The sequence below is a fragment of the Schistocerca cancellata genome, chromosome 8 (assembly GCF_023864275.1).
Source record: "Schistocerca cancellata isolate TAMUIC-IGC-003103 chromosome 8, iqSchCanc2.1, whole genome shotgun sequence".
NCBI lineage: Eukaryota > Metazoa > Arthropoda > Insecta > Orthoptera > Acrididae > Schistocerca > Schistocerca cancellata.
Window position 1 is genome coordinate 547,156,241 of NC_064633.1, and position 19,503 is coordinate 547,175,743.

Genomic DNA, 19,503 nt, shown 5'->3' on the forward strand with positions numbered 1-19,503 from the left:
TCTTGTAAGCCTTGTGTTTATTATATGTTTGGTTATGCTGAGAAAACTAATGAACCAGCCATTGTACAGGGTGATTCAAAAAGAATACCACAACTTTAAAAATGTGTATTTAATGAAAGAAACATAATATAACCTTCTGTTATACATCATTACAAAGAGTATTTAAAAAGGTTTTTTTTCACTCAAAAACAAGTTCAGAGATGTTCAATATGGCCCCCTCCAGACACTCGAGCAATACAACCCGATACTCCAACTCGTTCGACACTCTCTGTAGCATATCAGGCGTAACAATTTGGATAGCTGCTGTTATTTCTCGTTTCAAATCATCAATGGTGGCTGGGAGAGGTGGCCGAAACACCATATCCTTAACATACCCCCATAAGAAAAAATCGCAGGGGGTAAGATCAGGGCTTCTTAGAGGCCAGTGATGAAGTGCTCTGTCACGGGCTGCCTGGCGGCCGATCCATCGCCTCGGGTAGTTGACGTTCAGGTAGTTATGGACAGATAAGTGCCAATGTGGTGGCGCTCCATCCTGCTGAAATATGAATTGTTGTGCTTCTTGTTCGAGCTGAAGGAACAGCCAATTCTCTAACATCTCCAGGTACTGTAGTCCAGTTACAGTAGCAGCTTCGAAGAAAAAGGGACCAAAAACTTTATTGGCTGAAATGGCACAGAAAACGTTCACCTTAGGCGAGTCACGTTCATACTGAGTTGTATCCCACTGATTCTCAGTGCCCCATATACAGACATTGTGACGGTTCACTTCTGCTGTACTCAATAACACAAAAAGCTTTCTGTTGAGCGCTCGCCATCTTAGCATCAACTGACGCTGACGCCTAGTCAACAGCGCCTCAAGCGAACAAATGTACAACTAAATGAAACTTTATAGCTCCCTTAATTCGCCGACAGATAGTGCTTAGCTCTGCCTTTTGTCGTTGCAGAGTTTTAAATTCCTAAAGTTGTGGTATTCTTTTTGAATCACCCTGTATGTTGAAGTGTGAACTATCTCAGTGATTATAATAAATGAAATAGTCTTCCAATTTCTCAGTTCATGTATTTATTTTGAATGCAAAGATGACTTTAAGATAAAAATAAATACAAACTGAAGATAAACTTCAATAATGGATGACACTATGCTCATGAATAATGCTATCTGTATAATATTACTCACGATATGGTATATGCCGATGTAAAGATACAGCAAGCTATGTTGTTCACGATTTTCATCTTTCTAGAGCAACCTAGGGACTGTTGTTCGAAGTACGTGGAAGAAGTCAGGAATGAGTGTTTATTTCGAGCTTAATACAAAAAGAGTTGATAAAATAAATATTGTTTACATTTTGATCCTAAAACAGAAGTTCATCACATATCCTGTCAGAACCAAATTTATTAATGATGTTACAATTGTGTTTGATAGGCTGGAGATGTTTCGTAAAGTTCCTAACCTGCGTGTGCTGGCGTGCGGAGGTGATGGGACCGTAGGATGGGTTCTGTCAATACTCGACCAGATAGCGATATCTCCAGCCCCTGCCGTTGGAGTGCTGCCACTTGGTACTGGTAATGATCTTGCCAGGGCTCTGGGATGGGGAGGGGTAAGTTATGGTATTATTTTGATATTGATGTGTCAAAGGTCTTCATCCAAATTTTATTAACGGGAAATTGCTATTTTTAAAAATTGTTTTGCATCTTTACTTGTAAACTATTTCTATAATTGTGACTTTTCTGGAGGTTTTTTTTCTCCATAGAGATTTGTTGTTTGATGATGATGATGATGATGATGACAATAAATGTTTGTCCTGAATGGGTACACTACCATGTTGCTATAAGATGTAAAGTTTGTAGGATGATAGCAGAGTGATACAAATAACGTCTTCTGCCTTTACTGCCCTCTATCACTGAAACTCCACTGTTACTTCTTAATTCAATATTTTCACTAGAAAAATAGTGTCCATCCTCTTTTAGAATACTGCTACCTGGTGTGGGATACGATTGACAGAGTACATCGAAAAATTTCAAAGAAGGGCAGAAAATTTTGTATTATCATGAAATATGGGAGAGAGTGTCACTGAAATGATACAGGATTAGGGCTGAACACCATTAAACCGAAGGCATTTATCGTTGCAATGGAATCTTCTCACAAAGTTCCAGTCACCAACTTTCTCCTCCGAATGCGAAAATATTTTGTTGACACAGACTACATAGAGAGAAATGATCACCATGATAAAATACGGGAAATCAGGGCTCATATGGAAAGATATACATGTTTGTTCTTTCTGCACGCTATACGAGATTGGAATAATAGGGAATTGTGAAAGTGGTTCGATGAACCTTCTGCCAGGCACTTAAATGTGACTTGCAGAGCATCCGTGTAGATGTAGATGTGGATGCAGGGGAGAATAGTAATATGTGATTAAAAAGAATCCTCTGGAAATCTTAGATAAACTGTATGAAATAAAAAAGACAAAAGCAGGCAGTTCCACAAACTAGATTGTATCTGTTATTTCCCTTATCTTACTGAACACCAGATGTGATATAGTTTTAAATTTTTATGGCAGCATTGTTGATAACTGTTAAAGGTTAACAGAACACCTCTGCAACAACCAACAAAGTAATCTGCGTGATGCATCAGTTTTTAACTTGTCTGCTAGGTTTGCTTTCTGTGGAATATTACCACCATTTTCACCACCACTTACAAATATGTTATGGCCATTTGCTGTTGTTTCATTGCAAAAAAGTCTCACAGCAGTTCTTATAACATAATAGATAAACTGGACAAACCATTTGTATTATTAGTGAAATCACAAAGAAACTCATTCGATAATGTAGTGACTGTCAGCTTGGGATACACGGTTCGTAATGTTGGGCAGTGAGAGATGACCTTCATAAGTTTGTCATCCATAAGTGAAATGTTTGTATGTGCAGCTCACATAATTGCTAATGTGTACATAATATATGGCTAGAGGTCTGATCTGAGATCCCATGTTTTCTGCATTTCCAACCTAAGTAAGCAATTGTGCAGCAGCTGTTATCAACTACTTTGTGTAGTTTGCTTTGCTGTGGGTTGTGTATTGTTCATTATTTTCTTTTCTTATTTTTAAATGAGTGAAGAGTCTATTTGTGATACATAAGAAGTTCTGAGTATCACTCTCTTAATACCTGAAGGGATTCATGATGTATTTGAAAGTTAATCAGTACTGCTTTCGCAGATGCCCAATACATTTGCACCGTACCACATTATAGTGCCTGCATTGTACTACGACAGCAGGTGTCATTTATGTGAATACGAATCTTCATGACACAGAACTTGGTTCAGACAGTAGCGCATTTCACCCCAGATGTACCACAACATATCTGTAGTTACCTCTCCATTCCACATCATGAAATATGTAGTTCTCTGCATCATCCTAGTATTGTTGTCATAAGGAAAAAAACTTTGACTAATCCCTGACACGTATCACAAAAAGATATCATTGCATGTTAAATCAAGTGATCTTGGGGAACAGAGCAGAATTGATGTATCACCATTCCCAGTGTGGCTCACGTAGGCTTCTGTCAAAGTGACATTCAGTGCATTGTAAACTTTCTCCTGAAAATAAAGATTAATGCTATCCAGAGGAAAGGTAGTTATGTAGATCTTCTGTTAATCGAGTCTTTAGCCATTCTGTTAACTTGTCCAGGTATCTGAGCCAAGTGACAGTAGACTCTGTATAAAAAAAAAAAAAAAAAAAAGGAGGAAGAAGAAGAAGAAGAAGAAGAAGAAGAAGAAGAAGAAGAAGGGGAAAGGACCCACATTATTTGCATGTGCTCATCACACAAGATGCATTTACTTCGCTGAGTGTGTCTCATGTTTCACAATGACTTACAGGTTTTAAGCAATGTAGTTTGTAACATTAAGGCGATTGGCACTTATGGGCATGTGTAATGATGCTATGCTACAAAACGCTAACCTTTCAGCCAGTTCATCCTCTTTTAGCAGGCTCTTCACTTCAGTGCAGAAGGTTTTAATATTGTTCCTGTTCTCAACTTCTGTATAAGATGCAGTTTGTATGACTTGTAGGGCAGATGCTTTCATAGAACACATCATTCAGCAGGTTGTGACACATTTAATTTGTGACTGATGTATGTTGTTGATTTATTTGGAACTTTACATACACATTTAAGGTCTTCTGTGATTTTTATAAGTGTCAAAGACTTCCTGTGTGGTGCAGACAGATGATGGACTGGAAAATTTGCTTGCTAATGATATATAATTCCATTGTGTTATATGCTTGTTAAGTTCTGTTCGACAGAGTGTTGGCACTTCACAAGATTCCCTGTTTATACAAATTTCATTGCACAAAGTACTTTTTATTGCTAAAGAGTTACAATTTTGTAAACAACAGTTGCACAACAACAGCAACACAGTGTCTGGTGGTCAGGTGTATATTATTGTGAAGAACGCATGTAACGCCAAAACAGAATAAAGTTTCTTTACTTTCACATGAGTTTTTTTGGAACAGTAATCTATCAGAAAATCAAGTCATTCAATGTAGAACATTTCCACTGAGCCTGATAGAGGTATAATGAAAAGAGTTTTGAGATATAACAAAAAGAACAATGTTTTCTGAAGTACGGAACCACCAGAGAATTTTTAACCTTGATTAGCACCTGTTAATGATAAAATTGATGTCAAAATCATTGCAAATGATTTCTGCTTCAAATGGTTGTGGAATCATTGATGCTGAATGTAAGAACTGTTATATGGTTATCTTATAATATATCAAAATTAATAAATTTATGTATGAGTACCTGATTTGTTGCATCCAAATAGTAATGGTGATAAAGTTGACTGTAATGCAGCCAAAGAATAAGTAATTTTGCTGTGAAATGCTAATGTTGATATCATCAGTATGCTTTTTACAGGGCTACACAGATGAACCAATTTCTAAAATACTGGCAAATATTGCTGATGGAGAAGTGGTTCAGTTGGACAGGTGGGAACTTAAAGTTGAAAAGAATCCAGAAGCAGAAGCTAATGAAGAAGGAAAGGACAATTTGCCTTTAAACGTTGTAAATAACTATTTCTCCCTTGGTGTTGATGCTCATATAGCACTGGAATTTCATGAAGCAAGAGGTAATTTTCACTCTGAATTTATAATCGTGTCTTTAACCACTAGGAAATAACTGGTGTCAAAAGCTTCAAGTATACAGTGATGTGTATTTGAAACGCTGTTTGACTGTATTTATATTAATTCATAGATATGAAAGTGTGTCAAATATTTTTTAAGAGGTTTCAGTAGTTTACAGTTGTCACCAATGCATGAAATGGAATCCTCCTATCTTATCCTGTTGGAAGCAATATAGAACTCTTACATACTATAGTATTTCTATCATCTCCTCCTCATTTTCTTGAACTTTATGAGGGAAAAAACAAAATCGAATATAGAAGTTTAGATCAGATATTGTTGTTGAGGGAGTCCAACAAGATATTAGGATTGTTAAAATTGGAGAAACAAATTAAGTGCTTTTAATACAATTTTAATGTTTTAAGATTGACTGTGGTTAATGTTTGTAGTCTGAATGTTTTAAGGAGAGACTGCACCCACTTTTAAAATAAGATTCAATAACTTAATGATATGCAATAATCTTTTGAGATGTAGTTTAAAAATGAATTTAAATTTGATGCTCACATGGGAACAACAATGTAACTAATGAAAAATAACAAACACTTTTTTTAAAAAACTGTCACTCTTGATAATGCATTCAATCAGACTAGAATCTTGTTTAGATGTATGATAGTATAACTTTTACTTGAGAACCTATCACAAATAGTAGTAAGAAACTGTAGACTTATACTTTTATATGAAGATCATCATTTTTATTGTTATGAGCATAAGTAATATTTCCTTATCTGTATTCTGATCGTCATTTTTCCCTCATTAATTTTCTCTTTAATAGGGTTGGGATGTTTTTATGCTCACTGCACTTGTTACTCTTAACTAGGGATGGCTAATGTTGGCAAATCATCAATGTTGATTTCAGTTTCATCAGCAAGGTCTGAACATCAGTAACTGATATTTTACCTCAAACTATCAGTACTTTAACTACAAGCTTAAATGATAGATTTATAGAATGGCGTAATTAACACCACACAAATACATTTGGCATCATATTTGAAAAGCACAGGAAAAGAACATGCTTAGTCCACATTATCAAATTGTTTAGGAGAGCAGTTTTAAAGTTTGAAACTGAATTTCATGGATACTAATGGAGAAAATTAATGAATACAAAAATCATTTGGAAGGAAATGCCATATACACTAAATTTAATATTCACTAATTCCTTAAACTTGTAAATTGTTGGTTTATTGGCATAATATTTAAACTAACATCACGCATTACAAGGAAAAAAAGTATATCACAAAAACTTACTTAGTTTAGCAGACAGTCAATATCTTCTTTGGAGAAGGATAATGCCGTGGTACAGTCAGAAATTTACACATTGTATGTGATTATTTTGAACACTGTTTGACAATTTACAATAACTAGGTCACATTTATGTATCTGTTATGCTAGCAGCAAGGAATAGATACATAAAAGCATGTATAAAAAATATAAGCAGGGCATACAGGGTGTGATTCAAAAGTTTCAAGACTTAACCCAGAACTAGATATTTATTGAACATTTAAGTACAGTGGACTAAAATTCTTCAAAATATGATCCTTCAGCACCAACACAGCACTGCCAGTGCATCTTCCACTGTTCGTAGCCCTTCTGGAAGGCCTCGGGCGTCATGCTGTCAACGGCTCTAGTCGAAGCCTGCTGGATGGCGTTGATGGAGTCGAATTGCTTCCCTTTTAGGCCTGTCTTGATTCAGGGTCTAACAATACCACCACTTGCAAAGTAGGTTAGAAATCAGATTAATAATGTTGCTCATGTATCATATGTTCACTTTATTGGGCAACAACAAAGTTATTGACTGTGGATGGTATCATCAGAATAGAAATAATGAAGTCACTGTAAAAAAGTCATTAATTTTGCCACTTATCTCGAATGGATTCCCACGTAGATTTCATCGAAGTTGTTATGGCTCATCTTGTATTTTCTAGGGTGATTCCACTTTGACTGCTAGAAGGTCCAGATCTGTATTTTAGCAATATTTGAAGACCTAACAAATGCGTTTTTCAGGAAATTCTTAATGATGAAACAATCCCAGATCAGAACAATGGTATGGTAGAAATAATTTTTGATTTGGTGTTCACGATCCACATTTTAATTAAACGTCTTGTAAATTCACATATACTTCTTCTTAATTGTCACATCATCAAGAAAACAGTTTTGTATCAGTCTTCATATATTTAATTTCCACTTTAACCAAACACAAGACTTGACAGTTTTTTTTACAAAGCGAAGTAACAGCTTAACTTCAGCAAAGTGAAACAAAGACTGCTCTGTTCGCATTCGCGCCACAACGGTTACAAGTAAGTCAATGGTTGACAGTCTGACAGAAATGAATACACACAAGAACCATATCACTGTAATATATTGATACGTCGGAGTACCTATACATTAATAAAAGCAAATGTGAATATTGTCACAAAAATATGTCTGTTACTTTGCAGAAAAGTAGTACGATATTACTGGTATCGAGGACTGGGGTTGGAGTGCCGTAAGGGTCACGTAAATAAGGAACCATTACAGGGGGAAGAGGAAAAAGTCATTTGGAGCCAAGTCGGGGCTGTAGGGTGACTGCGGCAGTGTTGTCTCGTTGAACTTGACCAAAACTTCGATGGTGGTGCGCGACATGTGGGCGGGTGCATTGTCATGGTGGAGAATACAATCGCCTTTGACCGCCGGGCAGACGTGGTGAACTTGATCCCTCAAGCGCTGGAGCATTCCAGCATAAAAGTCACCAGTGACAGTCTGTCCACGAGCAACAAACTCCTAGTGAATCACTCCTTTACCATTTTTTTTTTTTTTTAAAGAAGGAGCATACACTTGACACATGACTTGCTCAAGTAAGCTTTCTTGGGCTTTGGTGAGGAAGCTGCGTGCCATTCTGAGCTTTGACACTTCGACTCAGGATCGTACTTGTAGTACTCGTAGACCCAGGTCTCATCACCAGTTACCACTTTCTCCAGAAGGTTCAGATCAACATTCAACCATTGGAGCATTTCCTGGCAAACAGCCATGTGCCGTTTCTTCTGATCCACTGACAAAATTTTTGGCACCAGTTTGGCACACACTTTTCACATCATCAAATTCTTCGTCACAATCCTCCACACCATGCTCTGACTGAGTCCCAGTTCATCAGCAATTAATCTAGTACTAAGATGACAGTCAGTGTTTAAAAGTTCCCGCACTCTCTCCACATTCTTTTCCATTTGGCTTGATGATGACCTCCCAGAGCGGTTGTCATCTTCATCATTCCCACAGCCATCTTTGAAACGTTTGTGCCACATGAAAACCATTGCATGGGACATGGGTTCTTCCTGAAGGACCTGTTGAATCATACCAAGAGCCTCCGTGGCGGTCTTGTTCAGTCGCATGCAAAACTTAATCACGTAACGCTGCTTCCAAGTTTCGACAGAGGTCAATGACACGCACTCATGCTGCAAGCGATGCGCACTCTCCAGGGTTCCGGAGGCAACTGCCGCAGCATCAGTTCGTTCCCTGAGACCCCCTCCACTACTTCCCCCACCCTGGAGAAGCGGTCCACGTGCGCTACCCCAATCCCCGAAATGAATCAGTCTTGAAACTTCTGAATCACACCTTGTTTACCTTTTATACTTCACATAAATGTACAGCCAAGGTCTAAAGATTTATAATATCCTTCATTTTGTAGGCTTCGGAAGATGAAAAATTAACTTGTCAAAAATGGTAAAGATAATAAAATTTATTTGCATCTAATGACTGAAATTTATGCTTAAAATTTTTAGTTAGTTAGTTACATGTTCCAGGGATCATTTTGCACAATAGATCGTAATGATGTAGAATGAGGCATTTTGGATTCATGTTGCAAATTAATTTGTAGATACGGTCACAATCTGAACATTTCTCAGTATTTTATTTTTACTTTTATTACACAATGAACATTATTTTGAAATTATTATTAAGCACAAATCAGAATAAGTACTATCAAAGAAAGATAACATCTACCCTATATATGCATGCAAAATAAGAGTTTAAACAGAACATATCCACACAAGTTTCTTATGTAACTACTGAAGGCATGGAGTAATCTGCTGGAATGAGACAGTGAAGTGGCAACAAAATAAGAGTCAAATGAATTAAGTTATAAAAACAGCAGAACAATGAAAAATGAATTAGGATTGATAGTAATGATTAAACCTTACATTTAGGACCTGATAACAAAGAAATAGGGTAGTAACAACAAGATACAAACACCTAAAGGCTGGGAAACGTTTCCCTAAAACTAAATTTCATTGACAAACCATGAAACTTATTTGATGGGTTAAGGGTAGGGTTTTGCAAAAATGTCTGGCACAGTTGTTAGAACAGTTACTGCAGCTACAATGGTAGATTATCAAGATTTAAGTGAGTTTGAATGTGGTTTTACAGTCGGCGCACAAGTGATGGGACACAGCATCTCTGAGGTAGCGATGAAATGGGGATTTTCCCTTGAGACTAATTCACAAATTTACGGTGAATATCAGGAATCAGGAAAAATATCAAATCTCCAATATCGCTGCGGCTGAAAAGAGGTCCTGCATGAACGGGACCAATGACAACTGAAGAGAATCGTTCAACAGAAGTGCAACCCTTCCACAAATTGCTGCAGATTTCAATGCTGGCCCATTACAAGCCTCAGTGTGCAAACTATTCAACGAAACATCATCCATATGGGCTTTTGGACCCAAAGGCCCACTCATGTACCATCGATGACTGCACGAAACAAAACTTTACACCTTGTCTGGGCTCGTCAACATTGACATTGGACTGTTGATGACTGAAAACATGTAGCCTGATCAGATGAGTCTCATTTCAAATTGTATCAAGCAGATGGACGTGTACAGGTATGGAGTCAACCTCATGAATCCATGGACCCTACATGTCGGCAGGAAACTGTTCAAGCTCGTGGAGGCCCTGTAATAGTGTGGGTTATGTGCAGTTGGAGTGATACCGGGCCCCTGATACTTCTAGATATGACTCTGACAGGTGACACATACGTAAGCATCCTGTCTGATCACCTGCATCCATTCATGTGCATTTTGCATTCCGACAGACTTAGGCAGTTCCAGCAGGACATTGCAATACCCCACACATCCACAATTGCTACAGAGTGGCTCCAGAAACACTCTTCTGAGTTTAAACACTTCCGCTGGCCACCAAACTCCCCATGGCCACCAAACTCCCCAGACATGAACATTATAGAGCAGATCTGGGATGCCTTGCAATGTGCTGTTCAGAAGAGATCTCTGCCCCCTCGTACACTAACATACTTATGGTCAGCCCTTCAGGATCCATGGTGCCAATTCCCTCCAGCACTACTTCAGACATTAGTCAAGTCCATACCGTGTAGTGTTGCGGCACTTCTGCATGCTCGCAGGGCCCCTACACGACATTAGGCAGGTGTACCAGTTTCTTTGGCTCTTCAGTGTAGAACATAAACAAGATCCATTAAAAGCATGGAGTCACATCTACAGTTCTATCCATTCAACACTACAAAAAGTTGCACTCAAGTATTTGAACTGCGTAGCCACATCATCAGCTTTCTCTCAAAAATGTTATTTTTACAGTCTGCAGACAATACGTTGTGGGATATTTGTGTATCTATTGATTAATTAATGATGACTACAGGGAAATATTTGTGCTTTGTCCACTTTTTTTCAAAAATGAGTTATGTATGCCGTGAGATGTAGGATGTGTGTTGTTTAATACTGTTAATTGGCCAGTCTGATAATATGAATAGTCCACATTCCCTAACTCATTTTAGATTAGGCATGCAGCAAAAGAATATACTGTCTCTTGCTACAGGGAATAAATGTGCTTTGTCCAGTGTCGTGTATTAAGTTTTAGATCCCTTGTGGATTGGAAAACAATGTTGAAGCAAGAAAGAAAGAATTTTTCTTTATTGTTCATTGTTGGTACAATTGAGAACTATTACTTTAGTTTGAGACATTGTGTTTAGTAACGCAGGTGTTACAAGTGATTCTTTTCAGGTTTAGTAGTTTATTATTTACATTAAATGATGAGCACCTCATCTGAGGTTGAAAGACAGAGACCTTCAGATTCTAACAGTGTCAGGAAAAGGCAAGTATGAGAGTGAATGAGCACAGTTATGAAGAAATTAATGGTTCAGTCAAAAAAACGAGGAGAAGACTGCAACTGAAAGTTAAAGTGTTTTGAAGTAGCAAGTGCTGAAGGAAGATCAAATATTATACGAAAATTTGGTGATGTGGTAGGCTGGAATGAACAATCATTGTATCTGACTGGCCTCATTACAATACCTTTCCTTCACAGAAGATAATCAACGAATAATAAAGATGAAGTACAACTTCGAGAGTTAACTTCAGCTACTGAGTAAGAGTAAAAGGCGACAGAATCATACACGAAATCCCTATATGTATAGAAGCCTTTATGGCAGTACATGGAATAACAAGGCTATGATTAATGACAGTCCAGAAATTTTTGAAGCTGCGCAAGTCTCTTTGTGCTGGAGGGGGTGAACATGGAAGTAGGCAATGGAAAATTAAGGAAGCAGAAGGAATTGAAGTTTATGATCACATTCATTCCTTTAAGGGTAGATCAAGTCATTACAGCAATGACAAGGCCAAGAAGTTGTATTTCACAGAAGAACTTTTGATGAAAAAAACTGCGTGAAATGTTCCAGGAAAAATACCTGAATTTTGACATCTCATATGAAATGCATAGAACAGTATTAAACACCAAATTAAATATGGCTTTGGGGTATCCAAGTAATGATAGTTGCTCAACTTGAGTGCACTGCTGCGATGAAAGTGCTGAATGCAAGGTTATCTGCAAATTTAGATGATGACATGAAGAAACACGTCTTAAGATCACCACGACCAGAAAGCACACATAGTGAAAGCTGAAACATTTTATACCAGAAAGAGGAACGTTCATTTAAGAAGCAAAAGCCTGAAAAGTGAAGCAATCTACATAGACTACCAAAAAAATGCATGCTTACCAAACATAAGTATTAATGATGTCTATTATGAAAGATAGTTGTCTGTTTATTCTTTCAATATTCATCAACTTTCAAATCCAACTGCAGTATCCTACACTTACACTGAAAATACTGGAACACAAGGGGCCAAAAAAGTTTTTTTCCTTTTTAAACTGCATTGTGATAGAATTACTGCACAAGGAATCGAAACGTCTAAGAAATTTTTTGTGATTTGTGTTTAGGACAGAACAAGAATTGTACTGTGCCAGTTTATCTTAATTACCTTGTGAGTGATCTTAAAACCTTTGAAGGCAGTGAAAGTGACTTCACCTAGCAGAGGACACTCCTAAGCAGGAGCAGAAGTTCCAATGGATTGGGTGTAAATCATTGTTGAAGCTCTATGTAAACTGATACAAAATTGGGGGACATTTCTGAAGCAGAAATATTTGAGGAAATGTCCTTTCTTAACAAGGCCCATCAGATAGGTAGTCATCACAAAAAACATCCCCACCTTATTCAATATTGAGAAACTTATAATGGAGCTTGGATTTTATCAGTGGTGAGAGTTTCACAGTGATTTCAAGAGCAGTAGTCTGTATAATATCAATCCCCAACTTAAAAAAAAAGAAAGAGTACTGCAGGCAAGAAGCTAGAGTGTTTCACACAAACCTTTTACATTGGGCTGAGAACTGCATGTTTGGACAAAGTGCCGTTATACTTTATTCTTTTAGCATTATAGCATATTAAGTTGAAATAGCAAAGAGAATCTGTTTATCAAGAAGTATCTTTGCTGTTTAAAACATTTGCTTTTCATTACAAAATAATTTGGCCTTAACATTTAAAAAAAAAATGCAAAGATCTAAAGATTTATAATATCCCTAATTTTGTAGGTTTCTGAAGATGACAAATTAATTTGTCGAAACCAGTAAAGATAATAAAATTTATTTGGAACTGATGACTGAAATTTATCCTGAAAAATAGTACTAAAGTTGTTGAAAATTACAGCCATGACTAAAATTAAAAATTTCATCTTGGCATAATCTGATGACCGATAAGTGTCCATTAAGTATAACTGAAGTATGTTCAACGAATTGAATAGCTTATTTCTCATCTATTCTAGTGGTATTTGTGTACTAAAACTTTCTGTCCTACTGAAAATAAGACAACGTGGAATCCAAGTTTTTATCAAAATTGCATTTTTACTCATGTCTTTTTATTTACCTTAGAATTTTAGTTCTTAGATTTTCATTCTGTGTTTATAGAAGCACATCCTGAGCGTTTCAACTCTCGCCTTCGGAATAAGATGTTCTATGGACAAGCTGGTGGGAAAGATCTTTTGAGGCGGAAATGGAAAGGACTTGCAGAATTAGTCACACTAGAATGTGATGGTAAAGACATAACTCCTAAGTTGAGGGATCATAAGGTCCATGCAATTGTGTTTCTCAACATTCCAAGGTAATTTCAAATGTGAAATGATTCTGCTAATTTTAAATTATGACCACATGGTTCATGCAGAATTTTTCTGATACTGCTAAAATTTATTTATTTATTTATTTATTCATTAATCCATAGACAATCTCAATTATATGAATTTAGTCAACACATACACATCTTCAATTTTGTGTATGTATATGACATACAAAAACATCTTAGCACAGATAACATTTTATTAAGTCACCCTTATGTGTGTGTGTGTATATAACAGCAATCCAAAATTTCGCTAATGTATCTTACGCAAGTTAAAAACACGATATAAATTATACTTGGATGCCCACACCAGTTCACTCACTCATCTTCATAATTTTACACTTCAACAGCTTCAGTTCTGCAAAATATAGCAAAGCACTCACTAATTTTCACAATTCTATTCTTTGACGGCTCCTCTTCTGCGATGTTGTGTGTCCACAGTACTTTGAACATACAATAAAAGAGCAAGCAATAACATGACAGATTTTATATAAAGAATAGGTACATGCATTTTATGAGGAGTGAAAGTGGAAAAGTTCTGAAGAATCAAAAAACAATGTATATCTTTTTTTACGTAACTTATATGTACACACAAGAAATTGAGAAGATAGTCTGGTACCACAGAAGCACAGCAGTAATATTTTAACTAGTAGGACTGAAGTTAACAAAAACCATTTCTAATTTATTTTACATGTTTTACACAAGATTAACAAAATATAAATTCAAGAAAAAATGTTGCAAAATTGACTTCTGTTTCTTACACAACTCTATCTTGGGATCTGATGCTGCAAAATTTACTTTACAGTAAATTTTGCAGCATCAGATCCCAAGATAGAGTTGTGTAAGAAACAGAAGTTTCCTGTACATTGTCATCAGGCCTTTCTGTTTTGCAGAGATACGTATCATTGATATTTTAGATACAGTACAGTGTGGCTTACACCAGCCATGATCTTTCCTCTTTTGAATACATTGATTTTTTTTCCAGTCTTCTGTTTGATATTAAGAATTTTTGATAGCTTTTTGAGATGGATGAGTATGAAATGCTTTCACCATACTGCATATGGCGATCTTGCATGCCTGCATTGACATCATTGTTTCAAAAGCATCTTTCAAACTGGAGAAGTCAGTTGCATCAATCTTGCGAAAACCTTCCAGAATTAAAGCCTTGCTTACCTTTCTTTATTTTTATCTAAGTGCAAGAACTCTGTCGCAGCTCAAAACACTGTGCCCTCTCGCCAAAAACGTGTGTGTTCTCTCTTCAAACTATCTCAGGCCAAGTGAAGAAGACCTGACACGTGGCCCTCAGAGCTATGGAAGGAAGCACTGCTTGGCGCAGATACCGTGCACCATCTACTAATGAATGTTTGAAGCATTTTCTCAGTGATTTGATGCTTTAAATATTTTCTCAGTGATTAGATGGTAGGAACAAGTCTAGGGGCATACAACAGAGTGCTGAGAACTCAGTAGCACTGAAAACACTTTTTGTGGAAAGATTGCACCCTAGTTTTTCATTCCACTCTGCGTTATGGGTGCACAAATTGTTAATAATTTCTTGTTTGATGAAGATTCACGCTATTGTCTATCTTTTAGGTGTTCTTTCAGGGTACATAGAGACGAGGATATTTATTTCTGAACAACTGATATTTTTACATTGCATTTTCTTCTGTTATTGTGTAAAATGTATCAAACAATAATAAGAGCCCATCAGTTAATTTAGGCTACTTCCTATGTAGGTATCAATCACAGGGATAATCTCATGTTGTTTAGTTGCAACTTACTAAATGTATCAATATGATGAAAAGGATAGTTGATACTCACCATGTAGTAGTGGAGATGCTGAGTCACAGATAGGCACAACAAAAAGATTGTCAGAACTTTTGGCCAACAAGGCCTTTATCAGAGATAGAACATGCACATGCGCACACACACACACACACACGCACACGCACACACAAACACAACTAACACATACATGACCACAGTCTCAGGCTGCTGAACACACACTGCGAGCAGCTGCACTTGATGGGAGATACAACCATGTGATGGGGGTGAGGAGGAGGCTGAGGTGGAGAGCGGAATGGATAGCAGGGTAGGGGTGGGGGACGGTAAATGCTGCTTGTGGGAGCATACAGGGATGAGATGGAGAGAGGGTAGGAGCTAGGTGCAGTCGGAAGGTTAGGGGCGGCAGGGGGGGTGGGGGTGGGGGAAGAGTTGGGGAAAAGGATAGAGGTAAAAAGACTGTGGGTGTGTTCGTGGAATAGAGGACTGTGTAGTACTGGAATGGGAACAGGGAAGGGGCTAGAGGGCAAGAACAAAGACTAGCAAAGGTTGAGGCCAGGATAGTTACAGGAATGTAGGGAGAGTTCTCACAAGCACAGTTCAGGAAGGGTAGTGTTGGTGGGAAGGGTTCAGATGGCACAGGCTGTGAAGCAGTCATTAAAATGAAGAATGTTTTGTTGGGCAGCATGCTCAGCAACTTGGTGGTCCAGCTGTTTCTGGGCAGCAGTTTGTTGGTGGCCATTCAAGCGGACAGACAGCTTGTCAGTTGTCATGCCCGTGCAGCACAGTGGTTGCAGCTTAGCTTCTAGATCACATGACTGGTTTCACGGGTAGCCCTGCCTTTAATGGGGTAGGTGATGCTTGTGACGACTGGAGTAGCTGGCGGTGGGAGGATGTATGGGACAGGTCTTGCATCTAGGTCTATAACAGCTATATGAGCCATGAGGCAAGGGGATGGGAGCAGGAGTTGTGTAGTGATGCACGAGGATATTGTGTAGAGTCCGTGGGTGGTAGAGTACCACTGTGGAAGGGGTGGGAAGGATAGTAGGTAGGGCAGTCCTCACATCAGGGCAGATCGAGAGGTAGTCGAAAACCTCTTTCGACTACCTTTCGTTGTGCTATGAAATAAGGAGTGTGTACCCACTATCCTTCCCACCTCTCGCACAGTGGTATTCCACTGCCCACTGAATGTACACAATATCCTCGTCCATACCTACACAGCTCCTGCTCCCATCCCCTTGCCTAAAGGCACACATTGCTGTTATAGACCTGTCCCATACATTCTCCCATCACCACCTACTCCAGTCCAATCACAAGCATCACCTATCTCATCAAAGGCAGGGCTACCTGTGAAACCAGTCCTGTGATCTACAAGCTAAGCTGTAGCTACTGTCCTGCATTCTATGTGAGCATGACAACTGAGAAGCTGTCTGTCTGCTTGAATGATAGCTAACAAACTGCGGCCAAGAAACAGCTGGACCACCAAGTTTCTGAGCATGCTGCCAAACACAACATTCTTCATTTTGATGACAGCTTCACAGCCTGTGCCATCTGGATTCTTCTCACCAACACCAGCTTCCCTGAGTTACACAGATGGGAACTCTCCCAGCAATATACCCTACATCCTGTAACCCTCCTAGCCTCAACCTTTGCCAGTATTTGTCCTTACCCCCTAGCCCCTTCCCTGTTCCCATTCCAACACTACACTGTTGTCTATTTCACCAATATACCCAAAATCTTCTTACCCCTCTCCTTTTCCGCTATGCTCCCACCCTCTGTCTAACATCCCAACTACACTTAGCTGCCCTTCCCTCTCTCCATCTCGTCCCTGTATGCTCCCACAAGTAGCAATTTACTGTACCCCACCCCTATCCTGCTATCCATCCTCCACCCTGTCCCAGCCACCTGTTACCCCCACCACGTGGCTGCATCTCCCATCATGCTCAGCTAATCGCAGTGTGACCTCAGCAGCCAGAGACTCGGCCGTGTGTGTGTGTGTGTGTGTGTGTGTGTGTGTGTGTGTGTGTGTGAGAGAGAGAGAGAGAGAGAGAGAGAGAGAGAGAATTCATTTGTTTTGCAAAGTACTTAATTTCATATGAATATATTGTACCAAAAAGGAATGACTGTCAGTTTGTATACCTAACATTTAAAAAGAAAAGTACACAGTTGGGATTATTCTGAATAACAGATTATTATTTGATTGTAGTTATGGTGGTGGCACTCATCCCTGGAATCGAGCAGGAGGTAATGTGGAACCAGCAACTGATGATGGCCTTATAGAAGTTGTTGGACTCACAACATATCAGTTGGTGAGTATTATAAAGGAGAGAAAAGTGGTATTTTTATGATAAAATGGTTCCAAGTGATTGCTTTCTATTTGTTCATTTTATATTGGTTCTTACTTCATACACACATTGATTCTCATTAATAATATATAAAAAATGTAAATTTATTGTTCCACTCTGCCAGATATCATAGATGCACAAGCACCTGCAGTTCAGGAAAGCATGTTGTGAATTTCTTTATTCTGGGATAAAACAATCTATAATTACCAAAGAAGCAGAATATTTCTGAAAATATCAGTAAGTGTGGTAGTTCATTGAATGACTGATGTGGGCCCTTCCAGGTTTGATTTAAGTAAAAGGGGATGAAATTTCTCACACCCGAGTAGCAGCTGTGTAGCACATTGTAGGCATATTAGACCTCAATCAGTAAACTTCATCTTGAGTACTAATAAGGGGGAATATGCAGAGAGTAGAGGAAGAAAGCTCCACCTAGCAAGAAGACTACAACAGGTTGCACTCCAGTTTATGAAGCTGAACCTTATTTTGTCCATATTGGACTGTCATTTGGAAACTTGCGACCATTTATGAAACAAAAGACAATTTGAAATGGGTATCCATTTCAGTCACTTTTCAATTTTTATTTTATGCAACCATATATTTTGAGAGGTTAGACCATCATTATTGGGTGGCCGTATGTGTACTTAAGGCGTATGACTCTGGATGCATCCAGAAGAAGAAATTGTATTTACTCAAGGATGAAGGTTTAAACCATTGAAATATGCAATGGAAGAAAATAAAAAGTGGCCGACACAAAGCACACACTTTGAAATTAATTTTTCATCAAAGCTGTAGTGCACAGGTATGATTTCAAGTTCGTTTTAATTATATTGTGCTCATTTTGTATCTCCATCAGTGGAAAAGATAATAATTTCATGAATGATGGACTAGGATGAAACTTCAGAGGTGGACTTTTCAAATAAAATTCCAAGTTCAGATAAAAAAGGTTCTCTTTTATTTATTCTTCACAATTTATTAAATGTTTTCTTTAATGAACTATGGTGCTTTGTCGACAACAAATAACTTCTATTGTGACTGATCAATACATGAGCTCAGTTGTGACTGATCAGTATGAATTACAAAGTAGACAGATGCAGTACAGTAATGACACAAACAGCCATAAATGAAAAAAACTGACTGCCAGATGTGCTCATGTTGTGGCAAAATTAGATAATGCAAAGTGGTGGAGTATCAAGATTTTCACAGAGGTGATTTAAAAGAAAGAGACGTGTGACAGTGGAGAGTTCACTATATTCACAAGTATACATAAACAGTGTCCAGTTGTAAAGGATTAACTACCTGTTTTGTTTGTTTTCAGTACTAAATCTAACTTAAGAGCGAGTTAAATTTTATTCCTGGCCCTGAATCACTCGTGCCCACAATGCTCCAGAAACTGTTTCACAATTCATTTTACCAAAATTAAACTGAAATGAAATGCATTATTCAACAGTGGTTACTACAGGTTGACAGTGGCCAGGTTTAAATGGTAGCAGCCTGAAGTCTATAAATGTATACTAATTGAATATTAGAGAATAGAATGCTCCTGAAAATATTTGTAGATTGTAATCTTACAGTACCAGTCAACTTGCTGCACATTTTAATCATATTTTGCCTGAGAGACGTTTTCGCAGTTGAGTGCAGTTTTTTCATAAAGGCCAGATATTGCGTGTTCAAAAAAGTTTTCTTATATGTAGTAGGAACACATTTGCAATGGCAGTGAATATTTTTTAAACAATGATGATTGAAAAAAATGGTTTTGGCCTGGAAATATAGCTACAGTGCTTTC

The 19,503-nt window shown here is 37.9% G+C and overlaps 1 protein-coding gene across 5 annotated transcripts in view; it reads left to right on the plus strand.

The window, feature by feature from the left end:
- The window catches only part of LOC126095046 (eye-specific diacylglycerol kinase), a 1,048,134-nt gene that overhangs the window by 901,724 nt on the left and 126,907 nt on the right, over window positions 1–19,503 (plus strand). For all 5 annotated transcript variants that reach the window (XM_049909722.1, XM_049909721.1, XM_049909723.1 and 2 more), the window contains exons 7-10: window positions 1,418–1,592; window positions 4,903–5,113; window positions 13,392–13,584; window positions 17,582–17,684. In XM_049909722.1, coding sequence (XP_049765679.1) covers window positions 1,418–1,592; window positions 4,903–5,113; window positions 13,392–13,584; window positions 17,582–17,684 — 682 coding nt within the window. The remainder of the gene's footprint in view (window positions 1–1,417; window positions 1,593–4,902; window positions 5,114–13,391; window positions 13,585–17,581; window positions 17,685–19,503) is intronic.